General features: G+C 24.4%; 2 protein-coding genes across 4 annotated transcripts; both read right to left on the reverse strand.

Moving 5' to 3' along the window:
* Positions 1-635: 635 nt before the first annotated feature.
* LOC126900331 (uncharacterized) lies at positions 636-11,660 on the reverse strand. 3 transcript variants are annotated; one of them, XM_050675978.1, is made up of 11 exons: positions 11,574-11,660; positions 10,787-10,880; positions 7,446-7,472; positions 7,241-7,267; positions 6,465-6,512; positions 6,340-6,369; positions 5,188-5,217; positions 4,437-4,508; positions 4,212-4,256; positions 2,611-2,706; positions 636-1,182 (listed from the first exon to the last, which is right to left on the reverse strand). In XM_050675978.1, the coding sequence occupies exons 2-11, from the start codon at positions 10,866-10,868 to the stop codon at positions 926-928; spliced, it is 714 nt and encodes a 237-aa protein (XP_050531935.1). In that variant the 5' UTR covers positions 10,869-10,880; positions 11,574-11,660; the 3' UTR covers positions 636-925. The 3 variants fall into 3 exon arrangements, with proteins under 3 accessions (XP_050531935.1, XP_050531936.1, XP_050531937.1); XM_050675979.1 differs by having other exon boundaries at positions 10,787-10,874; positions 11,574-11,631; XM_050675980.1 differs by lacking the exons at positions 10,787-10,880; positions 11,574-11,660 and adding an exon at positions 7,764-8,271.
* A 2,622-nt stretch (positions 11,661-14,282) lies between these two features.
* Positions 14,283-23,692, reverse strand: LOC126900332 (uncharacterized). Its single transcript, XM_050675981.1, has 11 exons — positions 23,570-23,692; positions 22,943-23,024; positions 22,581-22,607; positions 21,892-21,918; positions 18,791-18,838; positions 17,821-17,850; positions 17,582-17,611; positions 16,239-16,310; positions 15,611-15,643; positions 15,153-15,245; positions 14,283-14,659 (listed from the first exon to the last, which is right to left on the reverse strand). Exons 1-11 carry the CDS (start codon positions 23,570-23,572, stop codon positions 14,400-14,402), a joined length of 705 nt encoding a protein of 234 aa, XP_050531938.1. The 5' UTR covers positions 23,573-23,692; the 3' UTR covers positions 14,283-14,399.
* Between the last annotated feature and the right edge of the window lie 205 nt (positions 23,693-23,897).

The raw sequence follows: 23,897 nt of genomic DNA on the forward strand, positions 1-23,897 counted from the left end.
GATCTTTTGACGTATCGTTGAACGAAATCCGTTCGGTGAGAGCTGAGAAAAAGTGGTAACAGACACAAAAAAAAAAAAACACATCATAGTAAAACCAATACCTTCTCAGCTTCGCATCAAAGCTAAAAGTAAGCTCATAATTGGGCGACACTTTGTCGTAATTTAAAATATCCTTTGGTGTAATTTAAATAATAATAAGTAAAAGTGTAATAGGAATCATATGTGGTATTAAACTTTGTGGTGAATGTTTTTCAAGACTCTATCGGGGCAGTGTGGTTTGGGGTCTAGTGTTGCCTGAAATGCATGCACATTAAATTGGAATAATCTTTTTAGATTATTTAGCGTTTGCATGTGTTGGGAAGGAGAGGATTTGTGTGGCGTGATCGTGATAGTTGTATGTTTGGCTGTTTTAGAGGATAGAAAGTGTTGATTGTGTTTTGTATTTTATGTATAGGGCCTATTACAACAGTAGTCTAGGGATCCCTAACGTGATCTTGGAAGCTGGGCCTTCTTTACTAATTGGTCAATTCCAATATATAAGCGATACTAAAGATCTGTTTAATAAGTAGATTGTATCTATAATAAACTATTAATATTGTATTTTAAATACATAAACCATGTTTTGGTGATCTTGTATATAGATAATGTAATTATAAAAAATTGTTAATTATAAATCACAGTAAAAAGATTATTGTCTCAAAATTTATTGGAGTGGTCAGTTCGATCTATTCCACTCTGATAATCTTTAAATACTCTAAATAATACAACAAAACATAAAAGCTTAGACACATACATAGTTACTGCTATTAATATTAATACTACAAATATTAAAAATTTTGTAAACTATTTTTAGGAGGTTTAGGAATAGAACTCGAAACAGGTGGAGACAAAAATTGGTTGAACATTAAAATTAGAACAGTTTTATTTATGGATCCCATAAACTATATCCTCCATTTTCATCATTAATGATAACAGTAGCCCAAATTTGATCTTCTGTATAGATGTCAAAAAAACGATTTTCTATTTGTGTATTATTTCTATACTTTGTATTAATGATACAATGATGTCGTTGTTTGTCGCAGTTTATTAACTGATTCTCAATTTGATGATCAATTGATCTTCTAATTAAAGCTATCAATTTACACTTTACCCCTTCGTCATCTGAACAATTAACCTTGTCACCTGAAAAAGAAAATTCAATAATTTTAGACACTTAAATATTTTAAACGTATCGATTTAATTCGATATAATGACCAAATAACTGTTACTAAATTTAAACAATAATTTTTATTCGTATCACGGAATACTTGTCTTATTAATATCATAAGAATTTTAGTTAATTAGAATTTGTATTAAATATTAGAAAATATAATGCTAAAATGTTATATAACCTAATGTTATATATGTTAGATTGTAAATAAAACTGTCACAATTTAAAAAACACAATGTATTCTAATTAAAGATTTAGTGAAGAGAGATAATTATGGCCAAATAATTTTTAATTTAATACGTATTTACTTATATACAAGTATAAGTTTTTATATTTTAACGTAAAGTTTTTATATTTTAGCTTCGATGCGAAGCTGAGAAGGTATTGGTTTTACTATAATGTGTTTTTTTTTTTTTTTTTGTGTCTGTTACCACTTTTTCTCAGCTCTCACCGCACGGATTTCTTTCAACGATACGTCAAAAGATCACAAATCGTATCTAGTCGAAGACATTACCCTTCAAAATTGAAAAAATTTCCCTCGTTCCCCGTAAATGGGGGAAACCTCCAAAAAAATTACAAATTTAAAAATCGCTAATTTTCGAAATTTTTTCAATTTTTTTTACTAAAAACTGCCGTAACTTTTTCAAAAATGAACATATCAATATAATTTTTTTTTATATAGATGCTTGATGTCTTTACCTATCATTTGGTATATTTTTTTTGTAAATCTGACACTTAACCTGCCCACAGGGGGGGATTTAAAATGACAACTTTTTCACAAAAAATTAACTTTTTCAACTTAACTTTTGAAAATGTTCCGGAAGGTCTGACACTTTTATATATATCTTAAATTAAAGCTAATGTAATGTACTTTAATTTGAAAAAAAAAAATTTGACCTCTGGACTTGTCTTCACGGCAAAAATGGCTACCAAATGCTATTTTCGTGTGAAAATTCTCGATTTTATTATTTATATTATATTTAACTTTATAATGCTGTAACTTATTGAAAAGTTTATGGATCCACACAATTTTTTTATGAGAAATAATATTTTTTAATAAACCCTTTTCATTCGACATACTTTATCTTAATCGAGATATTAATAAGGAACCAGCAGATCAAGTAGCTTTTGGAATAAAACACCAATTTTTTTTAAAATTAAACACTATCTAAAGATTTGCATCGAAGCGTTTATTTTTGATAGTGATTTTAATCACTGTCAGATATCTTTATACTTGATCCAATTATACCATGGCATCACTGTGCCGCGACCCCCCTGTGCTGGGTTTTTAACGTATTGTTTTTATTAAAATCCGAGGACCAATAACTAAAAATTATTGTCAATGACTCATCTTATAAATATCTATATAAAAATATTAAAATTAAAAAAATATGTATTACTTAATTCAATTTGAAGTAAATCTTTAAATGTGGGTTTTAATATATAATCGTATCGTAACTGAAACTCTTCATTATAACTTTCAATGGAAATCCCTTCTGAAAGTTAATAATACGTTTCAGGTATAATTTAAACAATTTATTAATGATTTCATTAAACACGAATAAGTTCAGTGAATTTCCTGAAAAATTATTCATGAAATTCACCTATCACTCACATATAATTGTGAATGATTTTTTGAATGTGTTTTAATTACCTTTTTTATGTTAACATAAAAAAGTTAATAAAAATACACACAATTTTAGATTACTCTATGGACAACCTAGACATATATTACAAACCTATGGTTCAAAAGAATTCAATTAATAATTATAAATCTCATTTCAAAAGAAAAGGCAAAACTAATACATTCTATATAAGAATTAAATGATTTTACGCAAAAAAAAAGGTAACTCCACTTTATCCTGTTTAATGAAAAATTGAAACACAATTTTTTATTTTCTGTATAATACATATACCACTAATTACTCAGTAATCTATAAATCATTGTATATTAGTTATTAAAATAAATGCATATTATGCGTGTGTATTTTTTATACTATTATGAGAAAAATGCAATGATAAGAACTTAATGTAATAACTATAAGGAATTCATTAGTTGTCAAAAAACAGCGATTTAAAGTAAAATAATCTGTAATAACTAACACAATCGAGTAGTAAACAGATAACAGTAAATGTATATTTAATTTAATATAAAACTGTCACTTCTGCTCATTCTTTCTTCACCTTATAATCTTTTCAACTTGTTCAAGTGGCATGGCAAATATTGTACATCGCAAAAAACGAAGTACATTTATTTATTTATTTAACCTTATTTCAAACATCACAAAGATAGTTTCTCTTACGATTTATATGGTTTAAAGTTAAGAATAATGAGTATATAAATTAGGTAGGGATTTGGAAAAATTAAGTGATCCCTATAATAAAATATTGTTTAAATTAAATAAATCAATAAAGTTTGTAAGAAAATAACCAGCCTAGTCTAATTTTTGAGTGGGTTGCCATATGATCCATACTAATAAAGACTCTCTTGTCAAGATGGAGAACCCATTTGTGGTTCTTGTTCTACTCAAGGTATTTTTATTGACCCAACTCACAGTCAACACAAACTTTGATAACTACTAGTACGAGTGCATTTATTGATACTTAAAGCATGATAATTAATCACAATGATTTCTAATTCAAATTATTATCATATTAATACATTTTCAAATATCAGTTTGTTTCTCTGTGTTTTAAATCTTGTCATAAAAAGCTAGTAATCATACCCCGAGAGAAAAAATACATTATATTATTATTACACATAGTAAGTCAAACATCGTCATCTCAGCCCCTCGAAATCCCTAAATTTAATATTTATTTTAAGTAACTATATTCCATATAATACAATGACGTTTGTATTTTATTTTTTAATTACTCGACAAAAAATACATGTAAATACATTTTTCTGTTATTGAATGAAAGAGTAATTTTTTTTTACAACATTTGACCCATAAGTGGAGCTACCTCCTTTGTAGCAGCAAACCCTTTGATTATTACTTGCCATTAAATTTGTCACAAATTGTATAATCGGGATTAATATTATCTCCTGAAAAAAGAACGAAACTGAATAATTTGTTTACAAAATTATAACCTTTAACAAACAAAAAATAATATTTTTTTAGAAGTGACAGGTAAATAATACATTAACATATTTATTTCATTGACATATAATTAAATTATATAACATTGGAAAAAATATTTAGAAATGACTAAAAACGCATAGTACCTTCTTCTATATAGTCTTGAATAATTAATTGAAATACTTTCTCGCTGTGTTCCAATTCTAAACCCGTATATTCTAACAATAAGATAGTATATAAATATTACATATATAATATAAAAAATTAATAATGTGTAATTTCGTTTAACGATGTTTAAAATATTAAGTTTTTTGCTAGATCAGGTGTCGCCAGAAAGGATGGTAAAATGGCGTATGTCTTTTGGGTTCTCTAGAACTACTTAACTCAGTCATCCTCATGTAGCTGGCAAAGTAATGATTTTTATTGTGATGTATAATTTTAAAGTTGAGAACATATTTATTTTACTATAACACGATTTTTTTTTATTTCGGTCTATAAATTATTTTTATAGCTTTTTCTGGACAATTTTTTTTAAATATTCGTCAAAAAATAATAAATTCTATATATTTGAAGATATTACCAACAAAAATTCTTCGTTCCCCTCAAATGGTAAGAAATCCGCCAAAAAATTACGACTTTATGCTTAAGAGACGTATATCATAATATTACTACAAACGGGCAGATGCAACGAACAATATGCACAATTTGTTAATGCCACACGTCGATCGGCAAAGAGTGACACCTCAGACGAGCGTGAAGCAAAATAAAAGTCACGGTCAACAGAATGTTATCAATTAGTTATTCATAAAAACATTAATATCTTTCGTTATATAAGATAACTGTTATTATGGTAACAGTTAAACAACACATTTATACAAAAATTAGTTGTTACTTTACCATATAATGAAGTCTCTATGTTTGATAATTCTGTAAAAAAATGTCTTCTATTATTTAAAATATATAGTTCATACTTTACAAAGAAGTGAACTGAAATATAATAAATAAATCGAGAAATGATAAATTTTTATATTTTAATTTGAAAAATTTTCCCTTATTCCTCGCAAATGGGGGAAATCTCCAAAAAAATTACAAATTTTAAGATCGCAAATTTTCGAAATTTGTTCAATTTTTTTTTACTTAAAACTGCCATAACTTTCTTTAAAATGAACAAATCAATATAATTCTTTTTATAGATGCTAAACGTCTTTACCTATAATTTGGTGTATTTTTTTTTATAAATCTGACCCTTAATCTGTCCATAGGAGAGGATTTAAAATTACTTTTTTAACTTTTAAAACTTTAAAAATTTAAAACTTTTTTACAAAAAATTTACTTTTTCAACTTAACTTTTGAAAGTGTTCAGGAAATACTAACACTTTTATAAATACTTTAAATTAATACTAATGTAATATACTTTATTATGAAAAAAAAAAATTCGGATTATATTTTGTTTTCACAGTGAAAATAGTTTTCGGATGCTATTTTTGTGTGAAAATTCTCGATTTTATTTTTTACATTTTTAACTTTATAATGCCATAACTTATTGAAAAGTGTATGGATCAATACAATTTGTTTATGAGAAATAATATTTATATCACTATTTCATTCGACATACTTTATCTTAATCAGGATATAAATAAGGAAATAGCAGATAATGTAGTTTCTGGTATAATCCACCAATTTTTTAAAATTAAACACTATTTAAAAATTTGCATAGAAGCGTTTTTTTTTCATAGTGATTTTAATCACTGTCAGATATCATTATACTTGCCCCAACTATGACACGTCACCACTGTGCTGCGACCCCCTGTGCTGGGTTTTTGAATACTGAATACGCTTTATAAATAAATGATAAAAAATGTACTTTCTAACAATTCATATCTTTGCATAATTTTCTTCATATAATAAGTATGTGTACCAATAAATTTATTTCAAAAACCATTTTTTATTTTAAATAGAAATACTAACAAAAAAGTTGACAAACAATTTTGAAATATTCAGTCTATTTATATACTACTATATAGTTTAAAATATTTCGATTAGAAATACCTGGAGGAAAAATGAACTTCGAAATTTCATCTATAACAAAATTATATTTATAGTTTTTATAATACTATATAAGTATATTTACAAAATAGATATACGTTTTATAATAAAGTAAAGTAATTAATTACCATAAGAGTATTTCTGTATAATTTTAAGTATTAAGTGTATTCTGTCACCTTAAAAAAAAATCTAAACTAGATTATTGAAAACAAAATCTTATATGTAGTTTGAAAAATACTATTATAATAGCATATTTAAATATTATTGATATATTTAGGATAGATAAAATTATTTAATTTTATAAAATTAAGATGTATACATTAAATGCCTCACTTATAATAAAACGTTAAAAATTCGCCAAACAAGAGAAATTACTTAACTGTGATTTTCAATTTTTTTTTTTTTTAAAAATCGAGAAAATTATTTAAGAAGATCAGAAAAAATGTTAAGTGCTCCGTAAGCGTTTATAAACTAGTTCATTTTTAAAACGCACGTTGTTACAATTTTATAAAATCTGGAAATATATTTCGTATTATTTAAAATTTACTTTTGAAGTTTTTATCTAATTCTATATACTAATTCAAATACAAGAAATTGCCTATAATTAACTAATTTTTTATCATTACTTAGATTTTAAAATTGTTAACAGATGAAAAAAATGATGTGCAAATCTAGAATATTTTTATTTTTTTAATGAAATTTACTAATCAATTTTTATGTCTCGTAGAAATCAGTTTGATGTTTAATTATTGGTATAAAATTAAAAATGAGGCGGTAAAATCAGTTGAGGAGTACTCATTGTAAGTGAGAAAATGTTTTATCACACTTAGATTAATTTATGACGCATGTGGCAGAAGCGTATGATAACTTACCGTAAAGTGTATGAAAACAAAAAATACATTACCTTTTACGAAATCCGTATATAATGAATCTGTAATCACAACAAATAATGTAACAGTTTTATACACACAAAAAAAAAAATAGAAAACCTTTTAATTAGGTAAATATTTTTTTAAAAATCTAATAATCTAACACATTGCCTAATTAGTTTAGTTAATTAAAATGATAATGATTAAGTATTTTATAAAATAAATTCTAATTTTTCTTACTTGTAATACATACTTCTTTTGCAGCTCCTGGAAATATTGAAAGAAAAATTTAATTTCTATCATCATCCCTTATACTTAGAATTTGTATCAACTTTGGATTTTTAAATGGCAACCTTATATTATCTTTCTATATTTTTATTCGTCATAAAAAAAATTAAAAATTATGAATTTTGAAATACGCTACTGGGTCATTCCATATGAAATCACCTAATGTGTGTGCTGGTATAGTTCAGAAATTTATGAAATTTATATCATAGACTTCTTAAAGGTCATTGACAACAAAAATAATATTTTTTTTTTTTATTATTGTTTTTTTACCTGATAGAGCATTTTTTATAATTAAAAACATGAAAAAACAGCCTATAACTTCACATCCAAATAAGCTATCACTGTGGAACTAGTACTGTTTTACTCATATTAAATAGTACTTCAATTTTATTCTTAAGTTTATAAATTTTGAATTTTTTTGAACATAGAATTTACAAAATTTACAATTTGCGTATTATGGAAAATCCATAAACAACAAATTTTCAACACTCAATTTTAATTTCTTGTATTTATTCTGCGTTCTGTAGTATATTAAGTTATTAGATACGACTTCAAATATAATGCCGCTAGTCATAGGTATAAAAAAATGTCAAATTAAATATAATAAAATAAACACAATACACATATTATTTTAAAGGTCGCAGTAGAATATAGAAATGAAATAAATAATTGTAGCGATTATTCTGTTATAGCAACAGATAATGACGAGCGTACACGTAGTTAATTCTAAAAATAAATTACTCAATTTAGTAATATACTAATATTTTACTGTATGGACGACGCTGTCGGTCATTCGTACACTGCTCGTGTGTGTATGCTTACTCGTATATACTGAGAAAAACAACTTTAATGTTTGCACACGACAAATGTATTATAACTATTTTACTACTTAAACATTTTCATTTTTAATAAAAATGTAGAATTGTATAAAAATATACAATTAATTTTCTTCTTTTAATGCAATTTAGTAGGCGGTGCGATCGTCCCGTCGTCTAAGCCACGAGCCGCCACTGTTTATATATAAATTATTTCCAAAATATAATAGTATTTTAGTGAATCATGACATTATCATAATTTTAATACATAAATTTTAAATATTTCACTTTTTGCATAAAGCAAAGAGTTTATCTATAATTACACATTAATAATAAATCAAATATTCATGGCTTAATTTAAATATTTTTTTTGTTTTATATAAAAACGTCATTCATTATTTGAGTTTTTCATGATATAATAACGTTAATTAAATTTTTAAATATAACTTTTTTTTTATATTATAATGTTATTTTATTTTTATGTTCAACTTTTTGATAAAACATCTCTATTTGAGTTTTACATTATATACGTATTATTTTTTTATTATTTATCAGGCATTATTAGATACTTTATTTTACATTTTATTTATGTAAAAATAACATAAAATTTTAATTAAATTCAATGATAACTTTATAGTATTTTTAAATAAATTTATAACACATTGATTTTGAAATATGAAAATTTAACAAATTAAAATTAAATCGTACGAAACTCTTATGATTTAATAACATTTACTGTTAGAGAATTTATCTTAATATAAATTTGTATTAATAAGTTCGACTAGCCTCCTAGATAATTCCTAAGACTTACTAATTGTTGTCAAGTTAATACATTTTTACAAAAAAATACAAGGAAATGCTTTCTACGCGGCTAAAGGATTTTTTTGTTCTTCTAAAGCATCTCCTTTTCCTAGCTGTATCTTATAAAATTAAAGCTAATTGAAAAAGCACTTAAAAAAAAAACAGTAAAGTTAAACATAAACGTAATTTTTTCATTAAACATAAAAAATTCAGAAGGGCAAAAACGCATACTTAACAAAAATGACAGGATCTCCGTGGCCAAGGTCACCTAGTATTTTATGTATAAAAAAATAAACCTAACTAATTTACAAATGTGGCAAACATAGATTCTTTTGGTTCACTGCTGACAGTTGGATCTACTCGGGCTGTGTGCTATTAACTTACTTGTTAATTAAAAAGGAAACGTTTAAGGGTAATAATGAAAAATACAAATTAAACTATACTTATAGCTATTGTTACTTAGCAATATTATTTTAGCTTTGATGCGAAGCTGAGAAGGTATTGATTTTACTAAGATGTGTTTTTTTTTTTTTTGTGTCTGTTACCACATTTTATCAGCTCTAACCGAACCGATTTCTTTCAATGATACGTCAAAAGATCACAAATCGTATAAAGTCGAAGACATTACCTTTAAAATTTAAAAATAGTTCTCTTGTTCCCCGCAAATGAGGGAAACTTCCAAAAAAATTACAAATTTAAAAATCGCTAATTTTCGAAATTTTTTCAATTTTTTTTACTTAAAATTGCCATAACTTTTTTAAAAATAACCAAATCAATATAATTTTTTTTTTATATAAATGCATGATGTTTTTACCTATCATTTGGTATATTTTTTTTTTATATCTGACCCTTTACCTGCCCACAGGGGGGGATTTAAAATGACAACTTTTTCACAAAAAATTAATTTTTTCAACTTGACTTTTGAAAATGTTCCGGAAAGTCTGACACTTTTATATATATCTTAAATTAAAGCTAATGTAATAGACTTTATTATGAAAAAAAAAATTTCGGACTTTATTTTATCTTCATGGTTAAAATGGTTACCAATTGCTATTATTGTGTGAAAATTCTCGATTTTATTTTTTACATTTTTAACTTTATAATGCTATGACATATTGAAAAGTACATGGATCAACATTATTTTTTTATGAGAAATAATATTTTTTAATAATCCCTTTTTCATTCGACATACTTTATCTTAATTAAGATATTAATAAGGAACTAGCAGATTATGTAGCTTTTGGAATAATCAACCAATTTTTTAAAATTAAACACTATCACTAATTTGCATCGAAGCGTTTTTTTTTTGATAGTGATTTTAATCACTGTCAGATATCATTATACTTGATCTAACTATGCCACGTCACCACTGTGCCGCGACCCCCCTGTGCTGGGGTTTTTTTAAATCTATATTATCTTATGATCTTAAAACGACTACATAGTGGTAAAATTATTACTTAATCAGGCATTTTTCAATTTATTACCTTTTTTTAAATTTTTTTTGTTAGCATTTCTTAAATTTTTGTATGTAAATTATTTAATTTTTCATTATCATTATTATTATATTTAATGTTATTCATTTTAAAACTTGTAATTGTGTTCCTAATAGTAATATGAAATGTAATACATAATAGCCTATAATATAATTTTATTTTATTATTGTATACTTTATAGTACCTCTCAAACTATTAATGTTTCCTTTTACAACTGAATTGAGAAGAAAGAAAACTATGAACCCAATTAATTTTATCTTTTCCATCACAATCTGTAACTTAATAAAAAATATTAATAATCCATTTTCACACAGTGTTAATAATAAACCTAATTTTGAACTGAAATAAATCATAGATTTATTTCAGTGCGTAGATATAGTTAGGGGCAACAAAAGTATGTCTCGTTCTTTAACCCTTTCAAAATGGTCCATATTTTATGAAGATTTAAGGAACTTGCTTAGTATTTATGCTTAAGCACCTATTTTGTATACTTAGTTTGAAATTTTATTTTAAAAAATATGATAGTACTCCCATGTAAATTTGTAGTTTTTTCTAGTGAATATAAATATTAATTAGCCTACTTTAATAGTACTTTATCAATCAGAGACAACGAAAGCACTATTATCTGCCTATGTGCGCACACCTTTAAAATAATTTCATTTGATCAATTTAAAAAATTTTCTTTAATAAGCGGTTTTATAACAAAATAATTCCATTAGATTAAAGCAAACTTATAGCAAAAGTTGAAAAAAATAAGTTTTCATTTTATTTATTCCTGTGTAAATATATACAGGGTGTTCAGTAAGTCAGGAAACGGGTTTCTATTGTTCTCATTGTTACAAACAATGAGAACAATAGAAACCCGTTTCCAGACTTACTGAACACCCTGTATATATATATATATATATATCTACTCAAAACAAAAAATATTAAAAATTATTTAATACAGTAGTAATAATTATTTTACATACTCTGATTATCCTTATTAACACAGTGTGCAAATTATGAAATTTCGTTTTAATCCACGACGTTCCAGTTTTATTTTTTATTAGTTGTAAGATAATTCTTTATTTTTTCTAGATAATATAATGTTTGCGATCTTAGTATACATATTTAAAACATATACAATTTGATAAAAATAATTACCAAAAAAATATTTTCATCCATAAGTTTTAAATGAATGTATTTATATAATTGTATGATTTATTTCTATTTATTTTGCATACATCCCAAAATAACTAAAAATTATGAATAAAAACCCAGCACAATGGGGCGCGGCGCAGTGGGGACGTGGCATAGTTGGGTCAAGTATAATGATATCTGATAGTAATTAGAATCACTATCATAAAAAACGCTTCGATGCAAATTTGTAGATAGTGTTCATTTTTAAAAAAAATAGTCGATTATTCCAAAAGCTACATAATCTCTTATTTTCTTATTTATATCCTGATTACAAGTTTTATGATTTATAAATATAATATAGGAATAAACAAATATCTCTATATATTTATAATATATAAATATATAAAGGGAAATGGTATTATTTAAAAAAAAAGTATGTCGAATGAAAGAGGGATATAAATATTATTTCTCATAAAAAAATTGTAGTGATCCATACACTTTTCAATAAGTTATAGTATTATAAAGTTAAAAATGTAAAATATAAAATCGAGAATTTTCACCCTAAAATAGCATTCGATAACTATTTTCAACGTGAAAACAAAATAAAGTCCGAAAATTTTTTTTTCATAAGAAAGTATATTATATTAGGATTAATTTAAGATATATATAAAATATATTGTCAATATTTCCGAAATACTTTGTAAAGTTAAGTTGAAAAAGTTAATTTTTTGTGAAAGAGTTGTCATTTTAAATTTCTCCTTGTGGGCAGATAAAGAGTAAGATTTATAAAGAAAAATGTACCAAATGATAGGTAAAGGCATCATGCATATATATAAAAAAAATTATATTGATATAATCATTATTGAAAAAGATATGATAGTTTTAAGTAAAAAAATTGAAAGATTTTCGAAAATTATCAATTTTTAAATTTGTAGTTATTTTGGAGATTTTTCCCATTTACGGGGAAAAAGGAAATTTTTTTCAATTTTTGAAGGTTATATCTTCCACTAGATACGATTTGTGATCTGTTGACGTATTGTTGAAAGAAATCGGTTGGGTGAGAGCTGAGAAAAAGTGGTAACAGGCACAAAATAAAAAATAAGAAAAAAAAAAACATATAGTAAAATTAAAACCTTCTCAGCTGCGCATCGAATCTCAAAAATTTTAAATGTGGTTTCATTATTTAAAATTTAAAAATAAATTAGGATATAATTTTAAAACTAAAAAATATTCATTTCAAAAATTCTCCAAAATTACTAAAAATCGCGTATACGAATTTTGTGGAAAAATATTACCATCATGACAGGTGCTAAGTCAAATAAGGTAGTCGAAACAATATTTGCCTGGTAAGTGACGTCAAGCCGTTAATTTCATTGCAATTAATAAACAATAAAAGACAATTCACACTTGCGTTCATGAATAATAAAATATAATAATAAACAAAACGATAGTACAGTAAGGTTGTAAGTAATCTAGTTGGCATAAGTATAGATGATATCTGACAGCGATTAAAATCACTATCATAAGAAACGCTTCGATGTATATCTGTAGATAGTATTTAATTTTAAGATAATAGTAAATTATTCCAAAATCAAAGAGGGTAATATCTTTAACTAAATTATTTGACGTATCGTTAAAAAAATTTTGTCAAGTGAGAAATGAGAAAATAAAAATGTATTCATTATTAATAAAAAAAACCACATAATAAAATTATTTTAATATGAATAAGAAATATCTTTTATCTTTCCTTATTTACTGACTACCCCATGTATATAAAAGTGTCAATATTTCCGAAACACTTTCAATAGTTAGTTACTGTGAAAAATTTATCATTTTTAATCCTTCATTGTGGCAGGTGAAGAGTCAGATTTACAAAAAAAATTACTAGGTATTATTAGATAGGTAAATATCTAATGTATCTATTTAAAAAATTTTTTTTCTATTGATCTATTTTTCAAAAAGTTATGGCACTTTTAATTTAAAAAAATTGAAAAAATGTCGAAAATCAGTGATTTTTAAATTTATAATTTTTATTGAAGATTTCCCTTATTTACTAATTCTTTGGAAAATTGAATGAAATGAATATTAATTTTTTTACACATGTGGGTAATATTAAACTGCTAAATTTGGATTAGAAAAATTGAGATAAGATCTGAATGAATTATGATATATCAAAATTATAATGTACATATCGATATTATAAAATTATAATGTAATCGAAATATTACGACACCTATTAGAGCTTATTCAAAGTCTACTAAAACAATTTAATTTATAATTCTTATTTGTTATATTATTTTTACTTTGAAGATTTGATTAAAATAAATACTGCCTATTTGATATTACATAGTTTAAACAATTTATTATTGATAAAAAGTTGATTATATTTAAATAATAAAATAACACAATGCAATGTCTTTATATTTTCATGAAATTGTTTTAATTTGTTTAGTTTTGGGGCACGTACAATAAATAAAAACCTAATATTTAAATTAAAATGTTGTATAACTTTTTAATATAAGAGATAGTAATTTTGTCTAATAAAAAAAGATAACAGATTGTTTGTAGAATATTTTTATTAAATAACACTAAAAAATACATTAAGTTCATTTTTTTGCTATTATTATAATATTAAGATAGTTTAAAATTAAATGATTGCTATATTATCATAATGTCTATAATACAGGAATGTCCCAAAATTGAATATTGTTGTTATGATCTAATATCATTGTTGCGAATCTTTTTTTATGTTCGTAGTCCAAAAATTTATTTTTTATTTTTGTTCCATCCTTATATATTGTATCAATTAAGCATTGACCTGGAATTTTTCCACATCTAGGGATTTCTTTGACTATTTGAGGATCTTCTGCTCTTTTGATCAATGCAATCAATTTACATTTTACTCCATTATCACTACTACAATTTTTTTCTTCAACTGAAAGTCATCATTTAATTAATTAAATGGTGAATAATGTTTTAGGCAATCATTTTTATGAGTGGTACGGTACCGCGCCGTACTCAACCATGTCCTACTTGATATCAACTGTCCAGTTATTAACATGACAAAGAGTAGTTATCATACAATTTCCCGCCCCTGACACCGGACTAGATCATTGTCGCCGATAGTATTGCTCATTATGTGTTTCGATACATTTCGATGTAAAATAAATTATAAAAATTTATTTTTATTAATTGTTTATATTTGAATAATTTATGATGTGTATCCGTATACAACTACAATTTTTTTATTAAAGTTTTAAAAAAAAAGTACAACGAAATTTTGATGAGTTATTTCTAGTCAGATCTATACTACTCTCTATATTTATCAAAGTATTTTTAAAAAAAAATTGTTAGAACTGTTAACGTTTTATTTTAAAATTTTATATCCAAAAACATAATTGAACCTTAAAATATATAAAAAAAATTACCCAAAAATTCATGGAGTAACCTTCGCATAGGTGGTAGAAGTACATTATATCGTATTCTTGCTTCTTCATTGTAGTCATTTAAAGTAAAATTTTCTAAAAGTATTAATATTTTATTAGAAATAAAATTTAATTTTTAATTGATTAAAATTTAGTTGATAAAAATTAATAAACCCGCGTTTCACTTCTAGTCCAAAAGTTGTTATTAACCAGTAATTGTCTTAAATAGATCATTTTAAGACTTTTAAGTTTAATTAACATATATGATTATATTTAAAAAAATAAAATGTATAACATTATAAGGGGGAAGAGGTGGAAGAGAAACCTTTTTTTTTTGAAAATTACAGAACATCGTATAATATTACATCCTATGGAATAGTAACAACAATATTAATTTATAAAAATTCATAAATACACAATACAATATTTTATTAAGAAAAACCAAAATTATTTTCACTAACTGTTGTTGTTGTCAATATCACAAGTAGTGTCCGCTAGAAATGAAACATAAATAATTAGTATTATAAAACATAGGTTTTTTTTTTAATTAATAAAAATTATTTTTTATATATGACTAATATTGTAAAACAGTATTTGAAGTTTTTAAATACCAAAATTTCATTTTTTTTATTCTATAGCTTAATAGATATAAAAATTAAAAAAAAATTATTATCATTGATATTTTCAAAAAAAGATTGTAAATTATAGAATAATCATTTTAATGATTATTTCATAAGATATGGAACAAAAAAGTATATTATGAGACCCGGATATGCAGTTAAATAATGCATTTAAACTTATGATATAGTTAATCAAAATATATCAACGTTAGGTTAATACTTGTATTCATATATACAAAAGGTAAATATTGTATTTCCGTACAAGTATATATATGTAGGTATGGAGGGGAGTTATTCCCCCCATAATATGAAAAATATTTTTATAGCACTGCATATATTTTAGTTTAATAAAATTTTGAAAGAGAATCAACATTTTTTTATGAATTTATGTAAATTAGATTTATTTAGATTAAAACTATTATTATTTTATGAAATAGTATTTATAAAATTATATTTAACTTTTATTTACTTGCTGTTAATTTAAGTTGAACTACTTTTTGAAAAAGTACCTCGTTGTCGAGTATATCTATTTCTAGTTTACCTATAAGTTATAATAAAAAAATGTATTACAAATTAAATAGTAATTTTAACTTTCTTTGTGACAGCTAATACACTAAACTAATTTATGACTTTAGTCTAAAATATTTTAAAAGACTTATTTTTTAATGTTTATTTGAAATAATTCGTAAAATTGTGAATTATTGTTTTTTATAGCTTCTTCAATTCTATTTAGTGTAAAGGTTATAATAATATTTTAACCTTTATTGACAATTTGTTTTAACAAACAAATTTCCTATAGTTATTATTTTAATATTTTCCTGATATTTTGAATTAAGGTACCGTATTACTTGATTGATTGAACTATAAGTGTAATTTAAAGTTTTATAAATGGAGAAATTTCAACAAGCCTGTCCTCAAAATCAAATTATAGTCGATTAAGATAAAGTAGTTCACTAAGAAATTTAACCTACAGAGCCTCCTAAATTAATTATTACATTAAAATATATATAAGAATTTTATCCACAAAATAATTATAATAATTATAATTATTTTCAGTGAATAGGTACAAAATTATTTTGTTCTTTTCATTTTACGAACAGCTTGATTCCAAATGGTCTGGATTATTTATAATAATATTAAATTATCTTAAAAAAATTAAATAAGTATACAGAGTGATTTTTTTATCATAACCCACTCAATTACTTACGGAATAAATATAATTTAAACATCGTTTTTCGCAGGTACACAACATTTTTATTATCAATGGTATTAAGGTACATTGTTGTGAGTTTCTCATACACTAACTGACAATACAGAAAGTTTATTTATTGATAGTTATAATTGACAATAAACACGCTGTTTCTGTGACAGTGATGTCATAAAAAACAATTAGCTACCTGTATTTATAAAACCTTGTAAATTATACATGTATATTAACTCAAAAATTTGATACTTTAAATGTTTATATCTAATAAACTAATAAAGTTATATTAAAAATTCAAATGCCATTTACTATTGAATTAAAAACTGAAACATTTTATTAAATTCTAAATATGTATTCCCATTTAAAAAAACAAAGCTAACACCTTTACAAAGCATAAGGGATGAACTTAAAAAGTATTACATAGTTCATAATTCAAAAAAAATATGTAACTTAAAATAACCAAAATAAAAAAAGTTTAAATTATATTTATTCTATAAGTAACTGAGTGGGTTATAATAAAAAAAGGACTCTGTATACAAATATTATTACTTAATAAGTAATTATCATGTATTATTTATGATAGTGATATTTACAAAATCTTTACTTACCATATTCTGAAGATCTATAATATTCTAAGTCTATCAAAGAAATAATTTTTGAATGTTTATTACAATTGCTTAACATGATTAAAACAGTTTTAAAAATTTGTTTGTAAACATTAAAGAGGCAACAAACAATATTAATATAATGTACAATTTATATAATTTAATTTTTAACATAACATTTTGCGGTACTTATTCATAAAATGCGTATAACAAAAGTTATACAAAACACAAATTTAACTTACGTGGTAGAAACAGATACTTTTCAATATCCTCTAAAAAGTTATTTTGTTTTAATTACAAAATAGAGACAAATAAAATAATTGAAAGAAAAAGTTTAAAGTCATTTCGATATATAAAATAATTGCTGACACATGTCGATGTAGAATAATTTTTTGGGAACTTTGTCAAAGTCTAAAGTCCATTCAAACTTTCTATATCAAAGCTATAGTGCATACCTGGTCTAGACATTTTTTTGTTCTTAGTGGCAATATTTTATTACATACGTAGATATCTCTAGATAGTGGTTGTTGTGAATGAGCCTAATCAATTAGTTGGAAAACCGTCTTGGGTGAGTTTTTTATAGATTTCATCACTTTCCCCATGTTGTGGAAGAACGCCAGGTTGGTGCTACTGAGAAAGGGTGACAAGCCCGAGGGTCTCCTCTCGTCGTAACAACCGCTGTGCATGTTGGATGACCTGGGGAAAATCCTCGAGCGGCTGCTGGTCACACAAATCGAGGCCCACCTGGCAGACGTCGATGGACTTGCCGAGGGTTAGTTCGGTTTTAGGAGGGGGGTCAACGGACGATGCAACCTCCCTCTTCAGGGACTTAGCCCTTGGGGCAAAGAACGAGCAAAGCCTCAAAATGGTAGTGAGCCTGAACATCCAAAATGCGTTCAACTCAATGCGATGGTTACACATCCTCGGGGCGCTGGACGCGTTCCTCGTGCCTCTGTACCCCGGTCGGATGATCCAGTCGTACAATAAGTGACCGAGTCTACATTAAAAAATGATGGTCTGACCCCTATATTTTGTAAAGACACTTAACTTTAAACGTATTCTTTGCCCTTCCAATAGATATTGTAAATTGTGAATTGGGATCAATAGCAAATTTAGAAATCAAATAAAAAATATTGACTTACAATTGTTTGGTTAATTTCAAAATGATATTGATGAATCTAATTATCTAATATAGTATTTTTTATAACTTACCATAAGGAGTTTCTCCAATAAATTCATACAAGAGAGAATCTCTAGAAGCTTCGTAAAAATTATATAGATTGAGCATTATTATACATATAACAGTAGCGGCACTGCTATAGGGACACTGTTATCACTGTTGTAATTTGTATAATCATATAGATTTAATGTGTAAAATCTATGGTAACATATTTAATAATTAATAATTATATTTATTTTATGTAATTAAAAGAGTATACAGTAATAAGTTTTAAATTATCGATATGTAATTTTGTTCAATAATAAGTTGATCGATTCTACAATAAAGTCTTTTATTAATACTAAATTCTATAACAAATACACACATAAACAATAAACAATAAAGAATCGATAATTTAAAACTTATTTCTGTATACTCTTTTAATTATATAAAATAAATATAATTATTAATTATTAAATATGTTACCATAGATTTTACACATTAAATCTATATGACTATACAAATTACAACAGTGATAACAGTGTCTCTATAAGCAGTGCCGCCACTGTTATATACATATATTTTTTGCAATCAAGCATTTTAACTTGATAGTATAGTAAAATTATTTTAAAATATATTAGTATTTATAAAATATGACGTGGAAGTTATAATAAATGTGACAAAGAACACAAAATTAAAACATAAGGGTCAGGTTTAAAGAACATTTAAGAATAGTGTTGTAAAATTCCAAAAATGTAATACTGGGGAATTTTTTTAAGAAATTGCAGAGAAGTTTTCAAATTTATGTAAGAACTTTAAATATAAAATTTTCTTTATTTAATTATCACTAAATTAAATTTAAATAATTATAAATAACTTTCAAACATAGATCATTTTGTATTTTTTAGCCTCTCTTCGCCTAAGTATAAAATATTAATAGCTTAAAAATGGTCATAATCTGTATCTCACTAACTGTTAATAGTTTGTATATATTTTAAAATGAGAATACATTTCAAAATACTGGTTGTAAAAACGGACCAATGTATTTTCTTATCCTACGTTTTATTGTTTATGAAATAGAAAATACAATTAAAAAAATGTCTGCTATTATTTAAAATATATAGTTCACACTTAACAAAGAATTGAACTGAAATATAATAAATAAAGCTTCGATGCGAAACTGAAAAGGTATTAATTTTGCTATGATGTGTTTTTTTTTTTAATTTTTTTTCAGCTCTCACCGAACCGATTTCTTCAAGCGATACGTCAAAAGATCACAAATCGTATTTAATTGAAGACATTACCTTTAAAATTTAAAAATAGTTCTCTTGTTCCCCGCAAATGAGGGAAACTTCCAAAAAAATTACAAATTTAAAAATCGCTAATTTTCGAAATTTTTTCAATTTTTTTTACTTAAAATTGTCATAACTTTTTTAAAAATAACCAAATCAATATAATTTTTTTTTTATATAAATGCATGATGTCTTTACCTATCTTTTGGTATATTTTTTTTTTTTAATCTGACCCTTTACTTGCTCACAGGAGGGTATTTAAAATGACAACTTTTTCACAAAAAATTAACTTTTTCAACTTAAATTTTGAAAGTGTTCCGAAAAGTCTAACACTTTTATATATATCTTAAATTAAAGCTAATGTAATATACTTTATTATGAAATAAAAAAATTTCGGACTTTATTTTATCGTCACGGTGAAAATGGCTACCAAATGCTATTTTTGTGTGAAAATTCTCGATTTTATTTTTTACATTTTTAACTTTATAATGCTATAACTTATTGAAAAGTATATGGATCAACATTATTTTTTTATGAGAAATAATATTTATATCCCTTTTTCATACGACATACTTTATCTCAATCAAAATATTAATAAGGAACTAGTAGATCATGTAGCTTTTGGAATAAACCACCAATTTTTTAAAATTAAACACTATCTAAAGATTTGCATCGAAGCTTTTTTTTTTTTATAGTGATTTTAATCACTGTCACCATTGTGTCGCGACCCTCCTGTGCTGGGTTTTTTATATTTCAGATCAGATCCATCTATCCCAAGCAACTCAATTATTATTATAAATAAAATTAATAGCAAAAAAATGTTTTTGGCGTTTTTAGTTTTAGGACCTTTTTTGGTCCTTTTCTATTATCCGTTCAATTTGATTGTTTTTATATTAGTTTAAAATAAGTAAGAATTTTCCAGAAAAAAACCCACCTCCACCGTAACTATTTTTATGTTAATTTCATAACTATGAAATTGCTATCAAAATATTTATAATTTTGTTAAAAATTCAAAAATATAATTTTTTATTTTTACATAAAATTTTTTTATTTTTATTTTTATATATTTGGTAAATAACCTACAAAAAGACAATTATAAAATAAAATATACGTTCGAAAATTCATAAAAATTTTTTATTTATTTAATTTTATTTGATTTTTTTTAAGTGCAATTTTTGTGAGTTGAAATAACAATAAAAGTCTTATGTATTTTTTGATGATTGATGAAGTGGTGTATGACAGTGTGTTACTTAGTTGTTAGTTACTAATTGTGCAGAACACGTAAAAAGTATTTTGCAAATTTCGATTGGTACTAGTTTGGAATGAAAAAAAAAAAACGAAATCATGTAATAATTGTCAAATGCAAAATTCCAATGACTTATGCGTTACATATATATAAGTCTGTTTATTATTTTTTCAAATTTACAAAAAAGTGTACTTTTGATTTATCCAACTAGTTTTTTGAGTTAAAACATTTTTAGCTTTAAATTAATATTTTAAATATTTGTTTTAATTTCAAATAATATTAGCTACAAATGATCAATTCTTATTACAAAAAATAATAGTAATTTTTCGAACTTAAGATAAATTTACATAATTATTTATTAATATTAGCAGCTAATGTTGAGAACTTAGGTACCAACATTACAATAAAATTTTAGGCACTTCATTATCGGGTGAGGAGATTCGCAGTAAATTTTACGGTAAAAAAAATTATCCTTTTTCTGTTGAAGAAAATTTGAATTTTATCGAATATAAATTGATAGTTAATCGAACTATGATAAACTTTTGAAGTCTCCTCATGAGCACTTTAAATATTTAAAAACATAAATAATAATATAGTTGCAATAATATATACAAACCTGGCTGCAAGCATAAAATCATTTCGTCTATAGTATTGAAAAGTAAATTAGAACTTTTATATGAATAGTGTAATTATAAAAACTAAAAACTTCTGAACATAACTTTTATTTAATGAGTCATTGTTTATATAATATTTGTATTTCAATTTTGTCTTTTTAAATGATGTTAATTTCATGGTGGAAATTTAAAATAAAAAAAACTACGTAGTTCAAGAAATTAACATAAAATGTTTAAATAATAAATCATTTTGGGTGATTAACTCACTGCTAAAAACTTATCATTAGCCTCTTTTATGTTTTGAATTTCCTTTGTACAATAATTCTCTATGAGAGGAAATAATTACATTTTAGCATAAGTGCAATTTTAACAACATTTTTGGAGTGGCTTATTATATCTAATTTCCGCTCCCTAACATCTCATGAAATAATACAAATAATCATATTGAAATTTTAAAATAAGAGGCCTATTCACCTCTATATTTTTTAGTATATTTATATTTACCTACCAGTATTAATTTTGTACCAATTTTCTAAAAACCGGTTATAACCGGTTAAAGCCTATTTTTTCGTTTTTCTTTTTACCAAAACCGTTCATTTTTCAAAACCAAAATTACAAAAAAATTGAAAGGTTTCAGTCCCTCTTTAGAACCCTTAGATGATTTGATGTAATAATAATAAATAGTTCTTACTTGTTTTAAACATTTCTTGTATAGCAACTAAAAAAATTATATTTAACATAAATAAAAATTATTGACATAGAGTCTATATAAAAATTATTCTAAATTATGGTAACATTTGTAATTTAATTATTATTATTACAGAGTGACTATAGTTTTTCTAAAAATATTAGCAAAATACATAGAATTATTTAAATTTTTTAGTAATGTTTCATATTATAAAGTAAACCAGATTATTTTCCAAGGAAAATTAAATTAAGGACGATTCTAAAATATATAAAAAGGGTTTATATTGTATAATTATATATATAAGTAAAACAAGTATTCAATAAATTTTGATTAAAAACTAATTAATTTTGCTTTTTTATTTTTACCTTGCATGCTGTTATCTCCTTTAGTAGTACTTATAATACATAAACATATGACACTAAAAATATGATAGTATTTTGCTACAGTCTAAAAAAAAAACACGCTCTATTTTAATTTGATGATATTGGGAGTACTATCGAAAAATAAGAATAAATGACATGAGTGCTATTTTGTAAGTATTGCAAATACTTTTTATGACTATCTTTTTTCTGACAACAGAGCATAGGTGTTGGGTGGGGCTAAGGAAGCTCAGTCGCCCAATTTACAATTTATTCCCCATACAAATTTGACAAAATTACATGTATTCCTAAAAAGAAAATATTTGTTGAATGGAAATTTAAATTTAACCTTTCCCAAAATAAATTTACCACCCTACGTTTATGCAGTAGTAACACTACCAGGGGTGGGGTTAGGGGTTGCAATTTCGTTTAAATATAAACTAGTAAAAAATCATAAAAAATTATGATCTGATTGTTATTTTTGACTCAATTTATAAAGAAATAATAAAAAAATTTTTTTTTTTTTTTAACAATATTGTTAATAATAATAATATATTATTGTTTTTTTTTATTATACAGTAATGATAATATTATTGCTGTATAATTAAAAATGTATTTCAAATTTAAACTTACCATTTTTAATTCAATGAATTTTAGTTAGAATTATTAAAAACTTAATAGTTTTTCAATTATTATTCGCAATATTTTAGTTTCTACTTTATATCTACTTTGTTTGACGTCATAAAAATGTGTTCTGAAAATGTTACACTAGTGTAAAAACAAATATAAAAAATGTATTAAATTTAGATTATTGACATTTTTATTTCTAGGCGGTAGGAAAATTGAGCCCGAGAAATAACTATTGATTAAAATATCAATACTCTCATTTTACATACAACCATCACTATAAAATGTGAATAACTTCTGAAATACTAGTACAAACATTGTTCTCGTCTAGTAG

This window comes from Daktulosphaira vitifoliae, unplaced genomic scaffold (assembly GCF_025091365.1).
Source record: "Daktulosphaira vitifoliae isolate Bord-2020 unplaced genomic scaffold, ASM2509136v1 Scaffold_3, whole genome shotgun sequence".
NCBI classification, from domain to species: Eukaryota; Metazoa; Arthropoda; class Insecta; order Hemiptera; family Phylloxeridae; genus Daktulosphaira; species Daktulosphaira vitifoliae.